Source organism: Brassica napus, chromosome A9 (genome assembly GCF_020379485.1).
Source record: "Brassica napus cultivar Da-Ae chromosome A9, Da-Ae, whole genome shotgun sequence".
In the NCBI taxonomy this organism is placed as follows: domain Eukaryota; kingdom Viridiplantae; phylum Streptophyta; class Magnoliopsida; order Brassicales; family Brassicaceae; genus Brassica; species Brassica napus.
In genome coordinates, this window is record NC_063442.1 from 39,423,584 (window position 1) to 39,442,335 (window position 18,752).

General features: G+C 32.8%; 2 protein-coding genes, 1 long non-coding RNA gene and 1 pseudogene across 7 annotated transcripts; 1 reads left to right on the plus strand and 3 right to left on the minus strand.

The window, feature by feature from the left end:
• Window positions 1–2,819: 2,819 nt before the first annotated feature.
• On the minus strand, window positions 2,820–5,677 carry LOC106370261 (transcription factor bHLH18). The gene is made up of 5 exons (XM_048741512.1): window positions 4,856–5,677; window positions 4,590–4,666; window positions 3,955–4,434; window positions 3,443–3,820; window positions 2,820–3,147 (listed from the first exon to the last, which is right to left on the minus strand). The coding sequence occupies exons 2-5, from the start codon at window positions 4,635–4,637 to the stop codon at window positions 3,082–3,084; spliced, it is 972 nt and encodes a 323-aa protein (XP_048597469.1). The 5' UTR covers window positions 4,638–4,666; window positions 4,856–5,677; the 3' UTR covers window positions 2,820–3,081.
• A 2,802-nt stretch (window positions 5,678–8,479) lies between these two features.
• LOC106370259 lies at window positions 8,480–10,289 on the plus strand. The gene is made up of 2 exons (XR_001274249.3): window positions 8,480–9,314; window positions 9,908–10,289. It is a non-coding gene; the product is annotated as an uncharacterized LOC106370259 (long non-coding RNA).
• A 1,532-nt stretch (window positions 10,290–11,821) lies between these two features.
• Window positions 11,822–15,177, minus strand: LOC106371330 (protein SPT2 homolog). Of its 5 annotated transcripts, none has more exons than XM_013811386.3 (9): window positions 14,702–15,177; window positions 14,295–14,353; window positions 13,996–14,207; window positions 13,792–13,894; window positions 13,493–13,701; window positions 12,650–13,406; window positions 12,430–12,563; window positions 12,259–12,342; window positions 11,822–12,177 (listed from the first exon to the last, which is right to left on the minus strand). In XM_013811386.3, the coding sequence occupies exons 2-9, from the start codon at window positions 14,313–14,315 to the stop codon at window positions 12,081–12,083; spliced, it is 1,617 nt and encodes a 538-aa protein (XP_013666840.2). In that variant the 5' UTR covers window positions 14,316–14,353; window positions 14,702–15,177; the 3' UTR covers window positions 11,822–12,080. The 5 variants fall into 5 exon arrangements, with proteins under 5 accessions (XP_013666840.2, XP_013666842.2, XP_013666841.2 ...); XM_013811388.3 differs by having other exon boundaries at window positions 12,650–13,383; window positions 13,497–13,701; window positions 14,702–15,174; XM_013811387.3 differs by having other exon boundaries at window positions 12,650–13,386; window positions 13,497–13,701; window positions 14,702–15,174.
• Window positions 15,178–16,983: 1,806 nt separating this feature from the next.
• Window positions 16,984–17,689, minus strand: LOC106370258 (annotated as a pseudogene).
• Between the last annotated feature and the right edge of the window lie 1,063 nt (window positions 17,690–18,752).

The following is an 18,752-nucleotide window of genomic DNA, read 5'->3' on the forward strand; positions in this document are numbered from 1 at the left end:
TTAAAATATTTTTTGCACATCGGCCATTCTTCTGATGTTAATGTGGTGGACGTAGATTTGATCAGCGCAAAATCAGTTCCAACAGAATTATATTTTAGTTGTATCTACATATAACTATAGTTTTTAATTATGATTTATTAGGCTATATATAATTTCTAAAATAATATTTTATTGTATATCAAATTTGTTAGTTTTACATTGATTAAATTTTAAACTAATTTAATATAATCAATAAAATATTTCATTATTCAACCAAAATAATTAGTTCACTATTTCATGGTTGGGGGTTTGGCTTGGACCAATCATTTTCTTTATCGGATTAAGTAAATCATCGTCGTCTTATTTAAACTCACTATCATTGGGACCATCCAGTTTTGTCCTTTTCCTCGTCATAATTCTAATGTGTACAACTAACAATTCAGAAGTGGGTAAAAACCGAATACATGGTATTTTCGGTATACTTGGTATTCGGTTTAACTTGGACGAATAATAAAATTTTGGATTTATAATTGATTTGTCAGAAGTAAGTATTTATAGTTTCAAATACTTGATAAAAATGACGGAATTGCAAGTTACTTGTCTCATTTTGTTATTTGTTATTCGTGAATACTTAAAATTACTCGATAGTTATTAATAAGTTATTTAATAATTTGTTGAAATTCAAATCTAAATAAAATTTCTTTATAAACAATATTTTATTGTTTTCTTATGTTTAAGTCAATAGAGAAATAAAATATATAAGAAAGAGAACATGCTTATATAAATGTATATCTTATGTTTAATTCATCTGTGAAAATAGAAATATAAATGAGTTTATTATACTTTGATAGAGAGAGAAAAAAAATATATCTGTTCATTAATAAAAGCGAGTAACAAACCAAACAAAACCAAATAGTTGTTAGTATTTTAATATTTTGACTAGATTTTGACCCGCGCTTTCCAAGCGCGGGGTTGTTGGATTATATTATAATACAAAGTTTTATTATATCAAAAAACATAATTTTTAACAGCTATATAATCTACAAATTAGTTTATTTGAGATGTATTTGATACTCACTAGATTTTGACCCGCGCTTATAAACATAATAAATTAATGTAAACCAAACAAAACCAAATCGTTGTTAGTATTTTTTTAGTATTGATACTTGCTTTATAAGTAATTTAAATAGATTATTTGATACTCTATTTTGTCAAACCAAATACCTGGACTTTACGGATTAAGTATAAACCAAATAACGAATACAACCAATTTTTGCCCATTCCTAACTAACATTGATTATATATATATACTGATTTCATGTCTAAACATTATTAGAACGTCTTCAGCTCTATTAATTTTATTTTGTATTCTAAAATAAATTTTAAAATAAAATGTTTTGCAATTTTGTTCTACCTTTTACTTTACACCTGAATAAAAATAAAATTATTTTATTTTTATAATAATAACAAAATTGTTATTATCATATTTTGCACTTCAAAATAGAATAGAATTACACTAAAATTTAACTTTAAAATGAGATTACACTTTTGAAAAGGAATAAAATAATACATTACAAATGCTTTTTGTTAATGGATCAAGCAACTTTCATAAAAATACGACCACTTTTGAAAAGATAAAACCATCTTTGCGTTGTTGCAGGGGAAAACGTCACATGTATCTTCTCTGTTGACAAAAGAAATGTAACCTCCTCTTCCCAATATTCAGGACATTATGTAATTAAGATTGTTGTTAGGTTTATATAACTTTTTGAACACTATTGGTATTCATTATTCACATTTATTTGACATATTTTGAAGGAACCTTCTCCTAAAACGGTTTCCAAGAACAAAGAAAAAATCCCACGTTGTCAATTCAATTTAATAACCAATATACATTGTCGTCTTTGGTAGCCTGTTTTCAAGGAATTTCGCACTTATGACCTGTTACTTTTGCTTTTTATCTTTTATGTTTATTTTCTTTAGGATGAGAATAAAGCCATATCTTTTTTTTTTATCAAAGAGAATAAAGCCATATCATGAGTTGAAATTACTAACAAAATTAATTGAAATCAGGTCTTGAATATTTATATGAGTATTGTATGGTTTTACTTTTTCCTTCATTTTAATTGCTATACTTTCTAGTATATATATGTGTATGTACATTCTCAGAATAATGTTATCATATTTAAAACTAAAAACTAAAAATTTAATCTATTAGGTTTTTGGTGTTTTCAATAAATTAATAGGAATTGATACGGATTTGATAAGATAGACTTTAGTAACATTTTCTGATGAGTTTAGTGTACTTTTAGAAAGATCACTAGTGCCTTATAATAAATCAAATCATCTTGCAAAAGATAACAACAAAGGATCCACAAACACTCCTTCAATGATTTGGTTAAAGTTGTCTACCTTTTGACTTTAAAATTTAATCTACCTAACTTGAAGGTTTTAATTTTGTACCTCGCGTTGTAAAACGTATAATTATTTATTTTACTGTTTTTCACTTATAGATTTTTTTTATATCAAAAAGTTAATCTATTACTCAATTTGAAGTGGTCTAAGCAACCAGACCAGAATAAAACAACCAACAATACATAAATCTCTATAGAAAATACAGTTCTAGCTAAATAATCAGAAAATCTATATAAGTTTTCCACTTACAGATTAGAATATCATGACTAGAGAAACCCATATTCTCGATATATATCATGACTAGAGTTTGTAAAATACAATTAGTATTACGTAAATTACTGAACCATTTTTAACAGTATTTAATGATCATATAAAATTTTGTAACTAAAGAGGTTTAGTTAACAGTGAAACGCTCAACTTATATATCTAAGAAAATGTCATTTATTAACTAACGGAATGCTTTACAACGCAAGAAACAATCAAGTAGCTGCGAACAAAAATCCGTCTACTAAACATTGATGATAAGTGTCTTTGGGGAAACTTAAACAACAAGAACAAGGTTTTCTATAAATGACTTAGGATCCATACAACAAATTAATCAGCTAAAAACCATTTTGATGGAAGAAAATCAACTTTAGATTCTTGGATAAGAGAAATTGCTGAAGAATGTGAAACCATTCACATGAACTATGATAAACCACAACTCAAGCTCTTCACAACGTCCTCAACTTTCATATCAAAATCGCATGTCTTCTGCAAAATATTACACAATATTATTTAGAAATTTTGAGTAATGAGATTTTCAAGTCCAAAATTGTACTAATTTTGAAACGTGTTTGTACCATAACAATAATGATCATCAAAAATAAACTCAAACTATGCATGCTCTATAGAATCAGATTCCTGAAATTCGACCAATACGGTTATATATTCACAAAATAAACTAGTTCAGCCTATTTCCTCTAAAACATATATGCTAGAGTTTATTATATATATACAGTTTTGTATGAAAAGATAGACTTTTTGACTAATATGCGAATATAGTTACCTGAGCGATAATAGAGATGTCGGAAGTTGGTCCAAATGGCAAGAGACTGCTGTTGGTGATCGATAAACCAAGCTTCTCAATCTCACCCATAATCTTTATCAGATTACCCTTTTGCTTCTCACATATGATTTTAATAAGAACATCTTTTCCCGAAACCCTAACTTCGATCTCTGGAAGATTCGAGCTTGAGTAGTCACGATTTCCATCTGAGAAAGATGGTGATAATTTATGATGCTCATCCAAAACCAACTGAGATTTATTCACAAGAACAACTGATTCCAATGTTCTTCCTTTCTTTTGTTTTTCATACTCGTTCACACTCTCTTGGAGGTACTTTATATGCTTTATTGCATCTCCCAGCACAGAAGCCTTGTCCATCTAAAAACACGTACATAATAATATATGTCAATAGCACGTAAACATATTTAGACTCGGTCAAAGTTTATGAAACTCCAAATGAGATTTATAAAATTTAATTAAGATATGTTTTAGTTACAAAAAACAGGATTTACCTTCTTTAGACCAGGAATTAGGGCGGAAAGAGCTACAAATCTTTGAGTAAGTTTTTCTCTCCGTTTTCTTTCGGCCAGTATATGTTCTTGAGCATTTGATGGACTTCGAGCTAAAGGTTGAGCCTTCTTTGTCCCTCTTCTTATCAAATCTTCTGATCCAACTTTTTCCTTGGGGCTAAATATTAAGTTTGGAGACTTGTGGTTCATAACTTTTAATCCCGTCTTTTCGAAAGAAAGAAATCTAGAAGATGGCTGAGGGTGTGGAGAAGTAGAATTGGGAAAAGGATAAAGATGTAAATTTGGTGATTCGTGAGTGGTCTTGAGGATCTTTGAAGGTTCCTCTTCAACCAAATAATCATTACAAGAAGCACCAAAGTTATAACAAGTGGAAGTATCATCAAGAGATGAAAGAGATTGTGGAAAATCTCCTAAGAGTGAGTTCATGTGGTGTTGGTGGATGATGTTGTACTCTTCAATATCCTATAGAAAAACCAAATAATTAAGATTCATAAAATTTGCCAATCAGAGAGGAGAAAATAACATGAATATAAATTATATACATCATGAGATGAAAAAAGAGACACATATAGATATGTATGTATGTATGTATGATGTATGTATATGTATAAACATACCAATCCGGAGGTCCATTTGGTAGACCATACGTTCATCGTTGTGGCCATTTTTGCTAGCTGCTTAAGTAATCAAGAATCTGAAAATAGGTAAGCATGAGAAGAACATATCAACTAACAAAGAAAATGTTCTTCAAAAAAAAAAAACTAACAAAGAAAATGAAAATATGTGAACAGCAACTTTCTTGAATTCTAAACGTTTTGTCTAAAAACTTCAAAGAATTTGAAGAAATTAGTGCGGTCTAAAAAAAAATGAAATTGAAGCGTACCTTCTTATGAGAGAGAGGAGAGAGAGATATTGGGGTTTGCTAATGGCTGACCAAGATATAGATACATATATAGAACTCTGAAGTCATGTGTACGTACGTGTGAAAGGCGATCAAATACAATCAGACATTATTAGCTGGTAATGTTAGTTAAATAAAAACAATTAATATTTAACACTCTAAGAGATCTTAATACCAAATGTGTATCTATTACAAAATATGAAGATTTAAGATCGAAAATACGATTATAAGAGATATAGTGAATAAATTGTGCGAAATTTATAAGATTGGAAACTGCTATATTTTAAATTTTTGTTGACTTATATTGACAATAATATGCATAAAATCTTTTCTTTTCATAAAGAATGAAATATAATTTTTTGTACTTTAAGTCCACAAAGTTGGATTGTATAGTATTTGTTTCTATATACAGCACTTGCACGTAAATTCAGAAAAAAAGGTTGTTGCTTTAAATACTCCAGTATTTAGATAAGCAACGTAAAAGAAAAAAAACAGGTAAGTGTTAAAGTGTTGGACCAAAACTAAAAGAAGAAACTTTAAATGACGAATGGAATTTTTAGGGACTTGAAGAGAGGCAGCTAGATTGTGAACTATATTTCGTGTTTGTAACTTTGTTATCGAATCTTTATCTTCCAGTCATATGGTTCATGAAAATATTATTGTTGCCACTAAACATGATAAATAAATATAAATACAACTTCCCAAACAAACAACTTTGATATACATACGTATTTCAAAAGATAACCAGTTTATGTTTTAAGCAAAAAAAAGTTTTTTTTGATATATCCTCATCGGCTATCCAGACAATTTAAAGAAAACACATTTAGTGGTATAGAGCAAACTGGTTCTTACATGGTTGATTCAAGATAATGTCAGAAGAATTTTTCATCTGTTACCATGTTAACCACTACCCGAACTAGTCAAATAGTAATAATCAATTTCATTAAGAAAATCAAATTCATGACTGATATATGTACATACCAAATTCTAAGAGATTTAATCCACTACTTAATTCTTGTAAGAGCATCTCTATCTTCATTCCATAATTTACTACAAAATGGAGTGGAAAATAGAGTACTGAAGAAACAAAAAAATGATTATTCTATAAATGGAAAAATTTTTTATTTTTTGTTCATAATCCATTTTCCACTCTATTTTTGGAGTAAATTATGGAGCGGGGATGGAGATGCCCTAAGAAAATTCATACTGGTATTTTTTCAAAAAAAAAAAATTCATACCAAATACAAGCCAAAAGAATATCAAATAATTTGTTATTACTTTGTTATATATATCAACTGGGATTAACCATCCTTTTTTAATAGTTAATTTAACACCCACTTATGATTAGATAATATTCCCATTTTTTTGGTCGAATACTAAAATTAATGTAGGGTATAAGAAAAATATAACGAAAATCTTCGAGAAGACTTAATAATATCATATTTATTTTCGAAATGTATTGTCATTTGCCAACAAGAATGTATTCAAATAATTACAATCTTATATATTTCGTAAACAACGCTCTATATTTAATTAATTATCAATTTATCAGATATAAACAAAGATTTTACACTCGTCCACAACAAATGGTGGGTCCAATCATTGTTCATAAGAAGTTCATTCTCTTTGTTGTTTACAATTTAGTATGGCACCAACCTAAGATCTCCCCCTGATTTTTCTTTCTAAAGTATTGGACTGTTGGTTATTATCGCATTGTTACAACCTTTTGGGGGGGGGGGGGGGGGGGGGGGGGGGGGGGGGTGCATCAATTAGAAATTTACTTTTCTTTGCTTTAAGAAAATGTTCCTTTATAAATCATATTCAGAGGTTTAATTAAGTGAACAAAAATATGCATGGCCTTATCTAAAGATTTAGGTATAAACAAGGAAAATAAAGTGATCCAAGTTCGAAGTAAACCCACAATATTAATATGTATGATCACATGAATATTTAACAATGCTTTGGATCTTATTTGAATATCTAAAAAAAAAAATTAATCTGTGAATGCACCTCTATTTGAGAATTAATCTGATTTTTTTTCATAAATTCAGGATACCTTAGATTAATAAAGAAAAACAAGAAAAATAAAGTATTAAACAAAAAAAAAAAAAAAAAAAAAAAACAAGAAAAATAAAGTGGTCGTAAATAGTTGTCGAGGAGACACATCTCACTCTTCTAATGGTTTTTTATAGTGTCTCGTACAACCGTGGTATTCTATATGCAGCATGTATATTGTTTTAAGGTTTCTTTTATTTTGTAAGAGGTAGATTTCTTGTAAAAAGAGCATCAGCGTTAAGAGTAAAACACAGTACACACGATGGTAGAGGGGTCTCAGATGGTCTAAATTTTAAAACAAAGATAAAATATTACAAGAAGTATTGATAACTGAAAATAAAAATCCAAAATTGTTGTCTAAACTTTAGATTATTATATAAAATATTATGATTTTTTATAATCTAGAAAAATCGTTTTTACATAAAATTATAAACTAAACTTGAACCGACATAGAAAATAAAATATATTTATCTCCAATCATATATAGGCATTAGGTTAAGAAAACTAATTATATGTAAAATATAGGCATAAAGTTTTATTGTAATTGCTCAATTACTCAGCCTTTCAAAAAAAACACTTGTGCTAGTGCGATAATCTAATATTTGAGAAATGACAGGTAAGAGACAACTAATTTTTTATTTGTCAACTAATTTATCGATCCCTTTATTACCTCGCTCCACGATGGAAGCATCTCGAAATCAAGACACAAATATAAATGATTACTCCCTCTGTTTTGGAAAGTAAGTTTTTTTAGAATATTCTTAATAAATATTTATAATTTAGTTTATTTTTTACTTTATTATACACTTTTCAATAATTTTCAAAAATTTAATCAATTTAAATATTTTTAATTAATATTTTTCAAAACTATAAAAAAGATTTTGATAATATAAAAATATATCAATATGGAACAAGAAAAAAATCTAAGAAAAACGGAGAAAGTATGTTATTACAGTACTTAATTCATTGTAGGAAGCCTTAAGGGGATATATGTATATGTGCACATAACTAAGGTATAAACATATTTTTGTGTGTAATTGAATGGTATTTATGGAGTAAATTTTTAATCTAAAATTTCATTTACTCCATATTCAGCTACAAAGTTACCAATCAGGTAAACAATCATCATGTCATGTTTACTCTGTGTACTATAGAAAAGAAAAAACATTACAATTTACTCTTATATTTGTCAGAGAAATGTTTTACTCCTAATTTCCTTTTTTTTTTGAAACACTCCTACCTTACTATTCTCTTTCGTCTTTCCACCTATTTTGTTTTACTCTATTTTTTACATTTTTATGTATTCTGTCTTGAGCTGGAATTTACCAGTCACAACTTTATCTTCAAGAGTCAAATCTCCATGGTGGAATAGTATGATGGATCCATCTGTACGGTGTAACGTGAGTAAAAAGATATTGCAATTTGTATCTCATCTTATATTTATAGAAAGTAACATGTGGTACCTACTGGTCATAATCAATTTCTATTAACCTATCATCCAAGCGTAGTTAGTTTTTTTGGTCTAACAAGCGTAGGTAGTTTAGTGATTAACGTCTATTATCAAGAGCTAGGCAGCGTTGGATCCAAAGAAAATGAATAGAGTCAAACCAAAAAATCTAATTTAATTATGGGGAAAAAACTATAAAGTTAAAACTCAAAAAAAAATTATAGGTTACAATTGATAGTTAGGTTCGGTCAAAGCATAATAACTTTTTATGCATGTAAGCATCAATTTTAACGTATGTTTTTAAGTTTTAAACTTCAATATAACGTTTATATATATGTAGTTAATCGTGAACTTCAATCTAAACTGACTATGTTGGCAATAATAGATTTTTGGATGAGGGCCGGTTTAATTTGGAATCAATAAGACAGACTTTTGGATAAAATAAGCAACATATCTGATTTGGAAATCCTTTTTTTCTTTTCCTAATTAATATTATCTTCTTTTTGGAGACCGTTTTGAAATATTGGCAACGAACAAACAAACAGTAAGAAAAAAAAAAAGGGTCTCTAGAATATCCAAGAATCTCTTATGATAAGCTTCTGCCACTTGGTATACGTAGGGGATATAATTAGTTTGTTGTTATTATTATTTTTATATCTTTCTTGTCACTATGTGGTTGGTTGATGGATTCAGGATCAAGTTGGCCTATTATTCCTGGATATGCTTTGGATTTTAGAGTACTGTTTCATCTGAAATTCTTAGCTCTTCACCTAACGATGATTTAATCATTAACCAAAAAAACAAAGTCGTCATGAATTCTTCAAGACTCAGCTTCAAGCCACATGAACGAGAAAAGAAGACACACTTGGACCATCACTCCATCAGTGATCTCGATCAGTAAACCATACATCTAAAGAGAAGCAAGAGACTTAGTTACTTGTAAGTGAATTGAGTCTTAAAATACTAAATTGTTGTTGTTGTATATGGCTTATTTTCTTAGCAATTGCAAAATTCTTCATTCTTTTTTATTTGAGTGGGTTGGTGAGCTAATGCATGTGGCACAGTCTTCTTTCGCGAACAACGATAAATATTTTTGAAATGATTTCCAATCCAATAAAAAAAATGATCAAAAAAATTAAAAAAGAAAAACAAATGTTTTATTGAAATTTTTTATTAAAAAATCCCTAAATGAGCTAACACATCTTGGTATCCTTACTAGGATAACCTTTAATAATTGAATCAGTATGTTCTGGCTTTAGATTTTCTCAACAGTTACGATTGTGTTTTTCAAACTGCAAAGTACCAGAAGAAACATAATAAGGACTGGCTTGTTACCTTCCCCACTAACAGTGTCCTCCCTTGTAGCATAAAAGTTCAAGTAATGATCGAAATGCTGATCAGTAAATTCTTATCTTGGAACGAAAGCATAATCGTAGCTGTTGTGAAACAAACTAATATTTATTCTTCTTCTTGTTTGAGTTTGTTAAAAACACAAGAGAATTTTGTTTACACAGATTTCTTTGTGGGTACAGTATTGGCATCAAAGAGGAAGGCTAGGGAGGAAAGTAGTATTTCATCAAAAAGCGCAAGGCATTCTACTTCAAGGGTGAGTTTCGAATGAGGAATCGACGAACTTTAGATGAGCATTATCAGTTGGAATTGTTAAGAATTAGGGCGGCCTCAAGACTTAACAATTCCCCACCTAAAAAATGTGTCAAAAGTATTTTCCAAAGGTATTTTTTCTGATGAAAACTATGAATTGAAGAACTGTTTTGGTAGACCTTCAGGTTTGGTTAGGTTATGATAGTGTTTGTATGGTGGATCATGTTGGTTATGGGGGCAATCTTGCTATATTTTGGAAGCACTCTGTAAAGTTAGATTTTAAATTTGTAAATAAAAACTTGTTGGATTGCATTGTACAGTTTGGTGCGGTTTCTTTCTTTGCCTCTTGTATATATGGTCCGTCTGATCTTTAAAGAAGGTTAGCTTTATGGGAACGTCTTAACCGTATTCATGCGAGTAGAAAAGACATTTAGTGTCTTTGGAGATTTCTATGATATTTTGCATAATGGGGAAAAGATTGGTGGACTGTGGTGTGCTGATGATTCCTTTATACCCTTTAATTAGATGGTTGAAGTTGGTCATTTCAAAGAACTGGTTAGCCATGGTATGAGACATAACTTTGGATCCAATCAAGGCTGGATAAATGTTTTGGAAATCAAGCTTGTTTCAAACAATTTCCATGCTCCAATCAAATGTTTTTGGATACAAGAGGATCAAATCATAGACCGGTGCTTATTAAACTCATTGAAGCACATGAGACTTACAGAGGTCGTTTTAAATTTGATAAAAGATTCCAAGAGCTTGATGGCATAAGAAGAATATTGCTAATGCATGGGATTTTGCTAGTGCAATGGAGGGGAGCCTCAGTATCTACTTGGAAAAGGTTTGCAAAAAGCCTTTGAGTAATTTGAAGAAGAATGTGAATCTCAATTCTAGGGACATAATTCATTAAGCAGAGTTTGCGCTGGAACAGGAATAATCTTCAAATTGCCCTTCGGTTGATCATATTAACTTTCTGAAAAGATATATGATTAGAGTTTATAAAGATGGAAAACAATTGAGTGGCAAATGAGTAAGGATAAATGGCGTCATGGAGGTAATAGAAACACAAAGTTATTTCAAAACTCTGTTAAAGTTGCTCTTGCTAGGAATGCCATGGATAAGCTGGTTAATGCAGATCGTGTAAAGGTTTTCTCTGATTCTGCTAAAGGTAAAGTGGCAGTGGAATTCTTTTCAAGTTTGTTTAACTCTTCCAACCCTCCTCTCTATGGTAGATGTTTCAAGAAGTGCATGCAAGAGTTTCTTCTCAGGTGAACTTTCATTTAAATAAAGCAGTTTCAGCATTTGAAGTCAAGGAAGATCTCTCAAAAATTCTGGTCAGTGTTGGAGAGAAAAGGTGGTGATGGACGTCCAGCCTTTGTTTTGTGATTTATAAAGTCATTTCAAATATTTTGGTAAAAAGGTTGAAGCCGTGGATGGAAGATTTGATTTCTATTACTCGATCAGCTTTTGTCTCAAAGAGGCTGATATAACATAACATAACCATTGCTCACGAGCTTATTCATTCTCTAGGGTCTTCTGAAGATTGCTTATGTGTCCATTGCAGTGAAGACTGGATATGTCTAAGACATTCGACCGAGTATAATGGAATTATCTAAGAGCATTGTTATATGGAATGGGTTTTGATATTAGATGGCCAACTGGATCTTGGTGTGTATATCTTCAGTTGTTTATTTACTCTTTCTTGATTAATGATCAACCCCATGGATTGATTTTGCTGCAAATATTTGGCCAGCCCCCTATCCATGTCGTTCACCATTGAAAGTGAACCACTTCTTTAATGATTAAAGAACTAGAATCTCAATTCAAAAAAGAAAAGAAAAGAACCACTAAAATCATATTTTAGATATTATTTTTCTCTATGTTTCTAATTTTTCTACATCGTTCTCTGGTTCTACCAAAGAAAAAGAATAAAGCTTTCACCAACAAAAGATATTATCACTACTTGTATAATTAAAAGAACAAAAATAAGTTAAAACCTTTTTCGCCCCAAGCAGCCAAAGAGATGCAAATGCGAGAACCACTAAAAAATCTGAAGTCATATAAAATAAAGATAAAGTTCAAAGGGTGTCTTTCTAACTTCTAACGGTTCTTCCGAATCTTTCTCAGCCTCTCTCGCTCTTCTTCTTGTGCTATCAGCTGCGCTTCCTTTTCATCTTCCTCCCTTGCAATTCTCGCACTGCATAGACCAAGCCAATAAGGATATATATATAAATGACGAAACAAGTGAATGACACTCGAGATCAAAACATTGATGTACCTTCGTCTCTCTTCCTTCATGATATCGTCGAAGTTGGCTTCCATGTTTCTGTCATCATCGTCACGTCCAGCGTAACGATTGGTACTGATATTGAAACACAAAAACCCTCAAGTGTCAGGAGCAAAAAAAAATTCAAAAAAAACCGTAATGAAGGAAAGTTTGAAGCAGTACTTGAACATTTGTCTAATCATGCTCAATGCCTTAGCATCCTCTGACATTATTGCAGGCTTCTTCTTCTTCAAAGGCCTCCGATCATCATGTATTTCACGCTGTGGAGGTCTCTTGGCTGCCGGTTTACTCATCATCTGTGGCAAGTTATTTCACAAATTAGTAGTGCCTACGCTAATATTTGTTTTTGCCTAAACGGAGAGAAAGAGAAAAATCATCACACCTGGTGTCTTGAGGTAGGCACTGGTTGTTTTGGGATCATTCGGGATGTGGTTGGGTTGACCTTTCTCTGTTCTCCCAGCCGTTGCCTAGGATCAGATGACATTGGTCTGGACAAGGACGTTGGTCTCTGAGCACTTTGAAGAGAACTCTTTCCCAGCGACATGGAGGGCTTTCTCTCCAACGAAGGCTTAGAAGGCAAAGGTCTTGCTGTAGACCCTGACCGACCAGGACCAACTCCATTGCTGCTACTGTTGCTCATCTGCCTCCTATGATCCAACGGCACCTTTCCAGAAGCTGATCTTTGGGGTTCTGATCTGGAACTTGGCTGGCCATTCCGATTAGCTGATTGGCCATTCATTGTTGAACCTGGTGGTCTCATGGTTGCTTGACGGTTTGTCGAGGAACCAGGTCTCTGGCTTCCAGAGGATACAGCTCTTTGCTGCATTTGGTTACCAGAGGAAACTGGTCTTGAATTTTGCATTTGGCTACCAGAGGAAGCCGGTCTTGATTTATGCATCTGACTGCTGCCTGAGGAAGCTGGTCTCCCCGAGACAGATCTCGACTGCATTTGACCTCCTGAGGAAGCCGTAGGTCTTGAGTGATTCATTTGGCCGCCAGAGGAAGCCGGTCGTGAATGGCCATTAGCAGAAACAACGGGTCTCTTATCCTCACGAGGTGGACCTTGAGCAACTCTACCATTGATAGCTGGTGATTGTTTGGGTCTCGCAGATCGAGCCTCTTGAATATCAGCAAAACGCCTGTATTAAGTTATCTCCATGAAAATGGTATGCTTTAAAAATATCAAAAAAATCTGCAAACAAAAAGTTTCTCAGCAAGACATTACCTACCGGAATTAGGAAAGGAGCCGCTTCGAGACAGAGGTTCCCTCTTCGGAGCAGGAAGCTCTGCATCGTCGGAAAACAAGAAGGAATAGTCTCTTGTGTCCTTAAGAGTCTCAACTTTCCTTCTTGTAGCACTCACAACTTTAGGCCGCTTCTTCTCATGTGACACATTCTTATCGCCCGAACTGCTAGCTGGAACAGGCCTTTTCTTCTGCACACCATAAACAATTCCATCAGAACACACACCAAAACACATTACAAGTGTGAAGACAAAAGTAAGACTAACGAACAAGGCACACACCGGTTGGTTTGAGTTCTTTATCTCGTTTTCTAGCAAGGATTTGCTTTCTTGAATAACCCTCGAGGATATCACAGGCCGTGAAGGACCAAAGAAGGAACCAAAGCTGCAGAAGAAAAAACATAAAAGTTGTAATAAAGCTGTAAACACACACACATTCCATGAGATGTTTTGTAAAAAAGGGTGATTAATAGCTAGCACACATACTCGTTGTAAGGGAGTTGTTTTTTTCTTCTGTCTTGTGAAGATTGAGCATTAACACCTCCACTGCCCGATTTTTTCCTGATAGACTCCTTGATCCTTTGGCGCAATTCAAGATATTCAACTTCTTCCTTCGGGGGCACTTCTTCCTCCTCATACTCATCTAATCCATTATCATCACTGTAATAGTCATCATAGCCAGCTTCCTCATCAAGGTCCTGCAATTGAAATAACAAATCATGTTGTTAAACAGATGTAAGATCTATAGATTAGTACCAATTCATAAAAAAAAAAAAAAATCTTACTTGTTCATAGGCCTGCTGCATCTTCGCTGGAAGATATGTTAGCAGCACTTAGCAAACCCCTGCAAATATATAAACTTAAGATTAATACAAGCCAAAGTATGAAACTTTATGATAAAGAAAACGATATCACAGATCTACAACCACAAAGTAAGAACCTTTATGGGAGAAAAATAACAATTTTAAGGATGAATCAAAAGTTAGATCACAAATCGATAGAAATCGAGCTAAATAATCGGACTTTGACCCAGAAAATCCAAATCTTTGATGAATCATCACAAATCGATTTCAAAAATATTGTTTAACAGGAATCAAAATCAAAAACATATAAAGCAATCACCAGATCTGATTCCTTACACACAAACCTATAGAAAAAAAGGAAAAAAACGACGGATCTGATCGAAAATTACCTGGAACCGATGAAAAACGATGAGATCTGACGGTTATCGAATTGAGAGAAAGAAAAAAAACGGTTTCTGAAACGGCGAGAGAGCGAAGATCTGTGTGGATCTGGGAGAAGAGAGGGAAGCGGCGAAGGGATAAAAGGAGAGGATACGCTCTCTCGTGGGCTTTTTAGGTTTTGTGAGGCATAAAAAGGAAAAGAAAAGAAAGGCAAGGACCCAGAAACAAACACTTCTGCTGCTGCCTGCTGCTATTATGCGCCATCTTGCATATCCCCCTCCCAATCTTTCTCTCTCGCATCATCGTATCTCTCTCGTTTAAATGGGAATTATATAAAATTAGGTTTTCTTTTTTCTTTCTGTTTTGGAATTTGCTTCCTTTTTTTTCTTTTTATTTTTGGTCAAATCTAACGAGTGGAAATTGAGACTTCTCCTCTCCAGCTGCCTCTCTCTCTCGTGCCTTTTAACCGTCGCCGAGAGTCCACCGGCAATTTTAGATTTTAGATTTTAGAAAAGGATAAATAAATATTTGGAACTGACACCGACTTTTATAAATTATTTTTGGTTGATTTATTTTACTATTTAAATTTAATAGTATAGTATATAACTAGAATTCGTTTAGAAAATATACTCTTTCAGAGCTCTCTCCTCCTCAATCCTCTCTCTTCTCTCTAGAGCTTCTGAGTTTGATTTACCGGATTACCGACTCCGGCTGCTCTCTTAGGGCCGGAGTCGGATCTTTGCCTTTTGTTTTTTGGTTCGATTTTCTAGTGAGATCCTTTGACTTTTCTTGTTCTTTTCTTCGGGTGGAGTAATCAAGATTATGTTCTTGTCCTTTCCGGAGTGATCAAGGGGTTTTTAGCTGATCTTGCTATGTGTTAATCGATCTATGCTTCTCGATCTACCTAGTCGAAGCGGGTGGGGTTTTCTCAACCCTCAGATCTGTTTTTGTTTTGAAACCTGGTGTTGAATCGTTTGAATGATTTGCATGTTGACCTTGAGTTCTCTTTGGCTCACATATGGTCTCGATCTTTGACCTTCTCTGTCTCTCGAGCAAGGTTGAACCTGTCTGTGAGTTGTCTCGCTCCTTGTCATTTCCTTTAAGATCTGATCGAGATCTTCTCTTCCGTCAAGCTTCAACTCGCGTTTCGTATCGCTCCGTCTCTGTCTCCGCCATTCCGGTTGATCGACTTATGAACTTAAATTGTTCTGTCTCCTGGAGTATGAAGCTTTGTTCTCTAACTGCTGAGCTATTCACTATAGGAGGAGTCGCAAGCCGGAGGTTTTATCCATGATGGTTACCTTGCCTTGCCTCGTTCAAAGGAGCTCTGAAGAAGTCTACATGCTTTGTAATTCTCAATATAGTTGGGTTTCTTTTGATCTAGTTCTCGTTCTTCTAGTTTAGATTGGTTAATTTAAGCGTTTGTTTGTTCTTCTTTGTTTCCCATGTGTAGGCTGTTGTTTCCGGGAACCTTTGGTTGGTTCGTCGGCTCTCTCTTCCGGGTTTGGTAGTAAACGCCGGACTCTCTCTTCCAGGTTTTGTTGTAAACGCTGGACTTTGTAATTGATCTTTGTTCGAATATAAATCCTTCAGTGTTAAAAAAAAAAAGTATATAACTAGAATTAGAGTATATATATATATATATATATATATAGAGAGAGAGAGATATTGAGTTTTTTTTTCTTTTTCAGGAAGATAGATTGAGTTGTTTTTGAGACATTCATTCTGGTTTATTTATAAAGAAAAGGATATTTACATCCCCAGACGCCAAGTATCAGCTTTTAAGTGTTGCTCCATCGCTTAGACCATCTCCAATGGTACTCTATAATTTTCTTTATACTTCACTCTAAAATAGAGTAACTCTATTATAGAGTTGGATTTGCTCCAATGGTTCACTCTATAATAGAGTTACTCTATAATAGAGTGAAATATAGAGTATTCTTGTTTTTTCACTCTATATTTGGAGTAAAAAAATAGGATTACTCTATATTTCACTCTATTATAGAGTAACTCTATTATAGAGTGAATCATTGGAGCAAATTTAACTCTATAATAGAGTTACTCTATTTTAGTGTAAATTATAGAGGAAAAAATAGAGTGCCTTTGGAGATGCTCTTATATAAAAATGGTATGTGTTGCCTATAGTCAGGGCCTGTCCTCCTGGGCTAAAGCTGGGCTTTCCAAAATAAGTCAGCGCTTGTCTCTATCTTCTGGGCTTCAACCCACTCCACTTCATGATCCTTCATCTTTACTTTGTCCCAGGAAAAATTTAGAAAAATGTAGCGTACAATGATGAGAAGGAAGAAAAACTTAAAGAAATGATTTTGGGATACAAAAGATCATATACATCAACACAGAGGAAATGATACAACACTTCTTCATGAGTGGATTGTATTTATATGTAGAAGAAGAGATGAAAGAATCATTAAAAAGGCTATTATTCATTTCACTTAGCGAAGAGAGAAGGGTTAGCTGCGGCGGTACTAACTTGAACCTCAAGCATTTCCAAGCGACGTTCCAGAACATCCAGCTTCTCATTCAAAGTTGCCAACTTGCTCTTTGTCGTCGACTCTGACAAACATTGAGAGAGATGTGGGAGATGAACTCTCGATTCTCCCAATCTGCTTGGACAGCGATTCCTACGTTTACTGCATTCGTTATTCCTCCTCCTCCTCCTGCTTTCGCCATTTCATAAAAAAGAAGAGATTCTTCCTTTTTTTTTTTCTTCTCAAGTTTTGTTGTTCTGTGATTGAACAAGAAGAAGAAGAAACGGGTACTTTAAGAAAGAAAGAGAAAGTAAAGGGGCTTAAATTATAATTGCTATTTCGTGGGCCGGTTCGGTTTGATTATTTCTTTAATGTTATCGCGTAGTTAGTTGTCCAATCTTTTTCGTTCGATTCAAATGTCACTATCAATTGAAAGATTGAGCAATTTATTGGTTCTTCTTCGTACAAATATACTGTTTCAACCATAAGAAAAAGAAATACTATTGCAACCAATCTCTAGTCTTTGAACTTAAGATAAGTCAAGTGATTTAACATTTTACCCCCCCCCCCCCCCCCCCCCCAAAAAAAAGTCAAGTGGATTAGTTGAGTATATATACTAGCCCTGCGACTTTGCCCCGAACCGAACTGATATTTTCGATTTTCGGTTCGGTTATATTTTCGAGATCGGTTTGGTTCGCTACGATTTTAAAAAATAATTCGGTTTTCGGTTTGGTTCGGTTTTTGATTTTGATTTTTTTTTTTGGAAAAACCAAAAATAACCTAAAATAACCGAAAATTCGAACCGAAATAACCGAAAATAACCGAATTTAACCGAAAAATCCAATTTTTTTTAAAAAATCTATACCGAAATTAACCGAAAATCATAAAAATCGGGTATATTCGGAAATTTAGGTGAAAACCAAAAATAACCGAAAACCGAACCGAACCGAAATTTAATTCGGTTACCTTCAGAAATGTTTTTTAAAATTTTGGTTAACCGAAAATCGACGGTTCGGTTCGGTTTCGGAAAACCGAAGTCGCAGGGCTAATATATACCATGTTTTAAAATTAGCGATTGATCAGATCAATAATTACTAGGTGGATGATAAACATGGTTAAAAAAATCTCTGATTTGGTTTAATTTTTATATAAAACCCGTGGAATGTGGTTGAAAATCCGACTGCATAATAAGCAAAACTGCATAGTCGATTAATCTGTTTAAACTTATTTTGTTTCAAATTCACAATTATAAATTTTAATATTTATACTTAAATATACATAAAATAATAATTGTAAATCTAAATCCAAAAGAAAATACTTTCAAACTTATAACATCAAATCTTAAATATAAAATAAAATAAAAAATCTTATATCTTAACATGAATCTGCTTTGTTTGCTGACAAAAAAATAATAATAATCTCTATCATTTTTTTTCTCAAAATGATTTATATTAGAATTGATGAATGTAATCATTACATAGTACATTGTTTAACCAATATGGAATGAAACTAGAAGAAGAAGAAAATGACTGATTCGGACGGACGGACTCGTGTTGCAAGTTCATTCGCCACA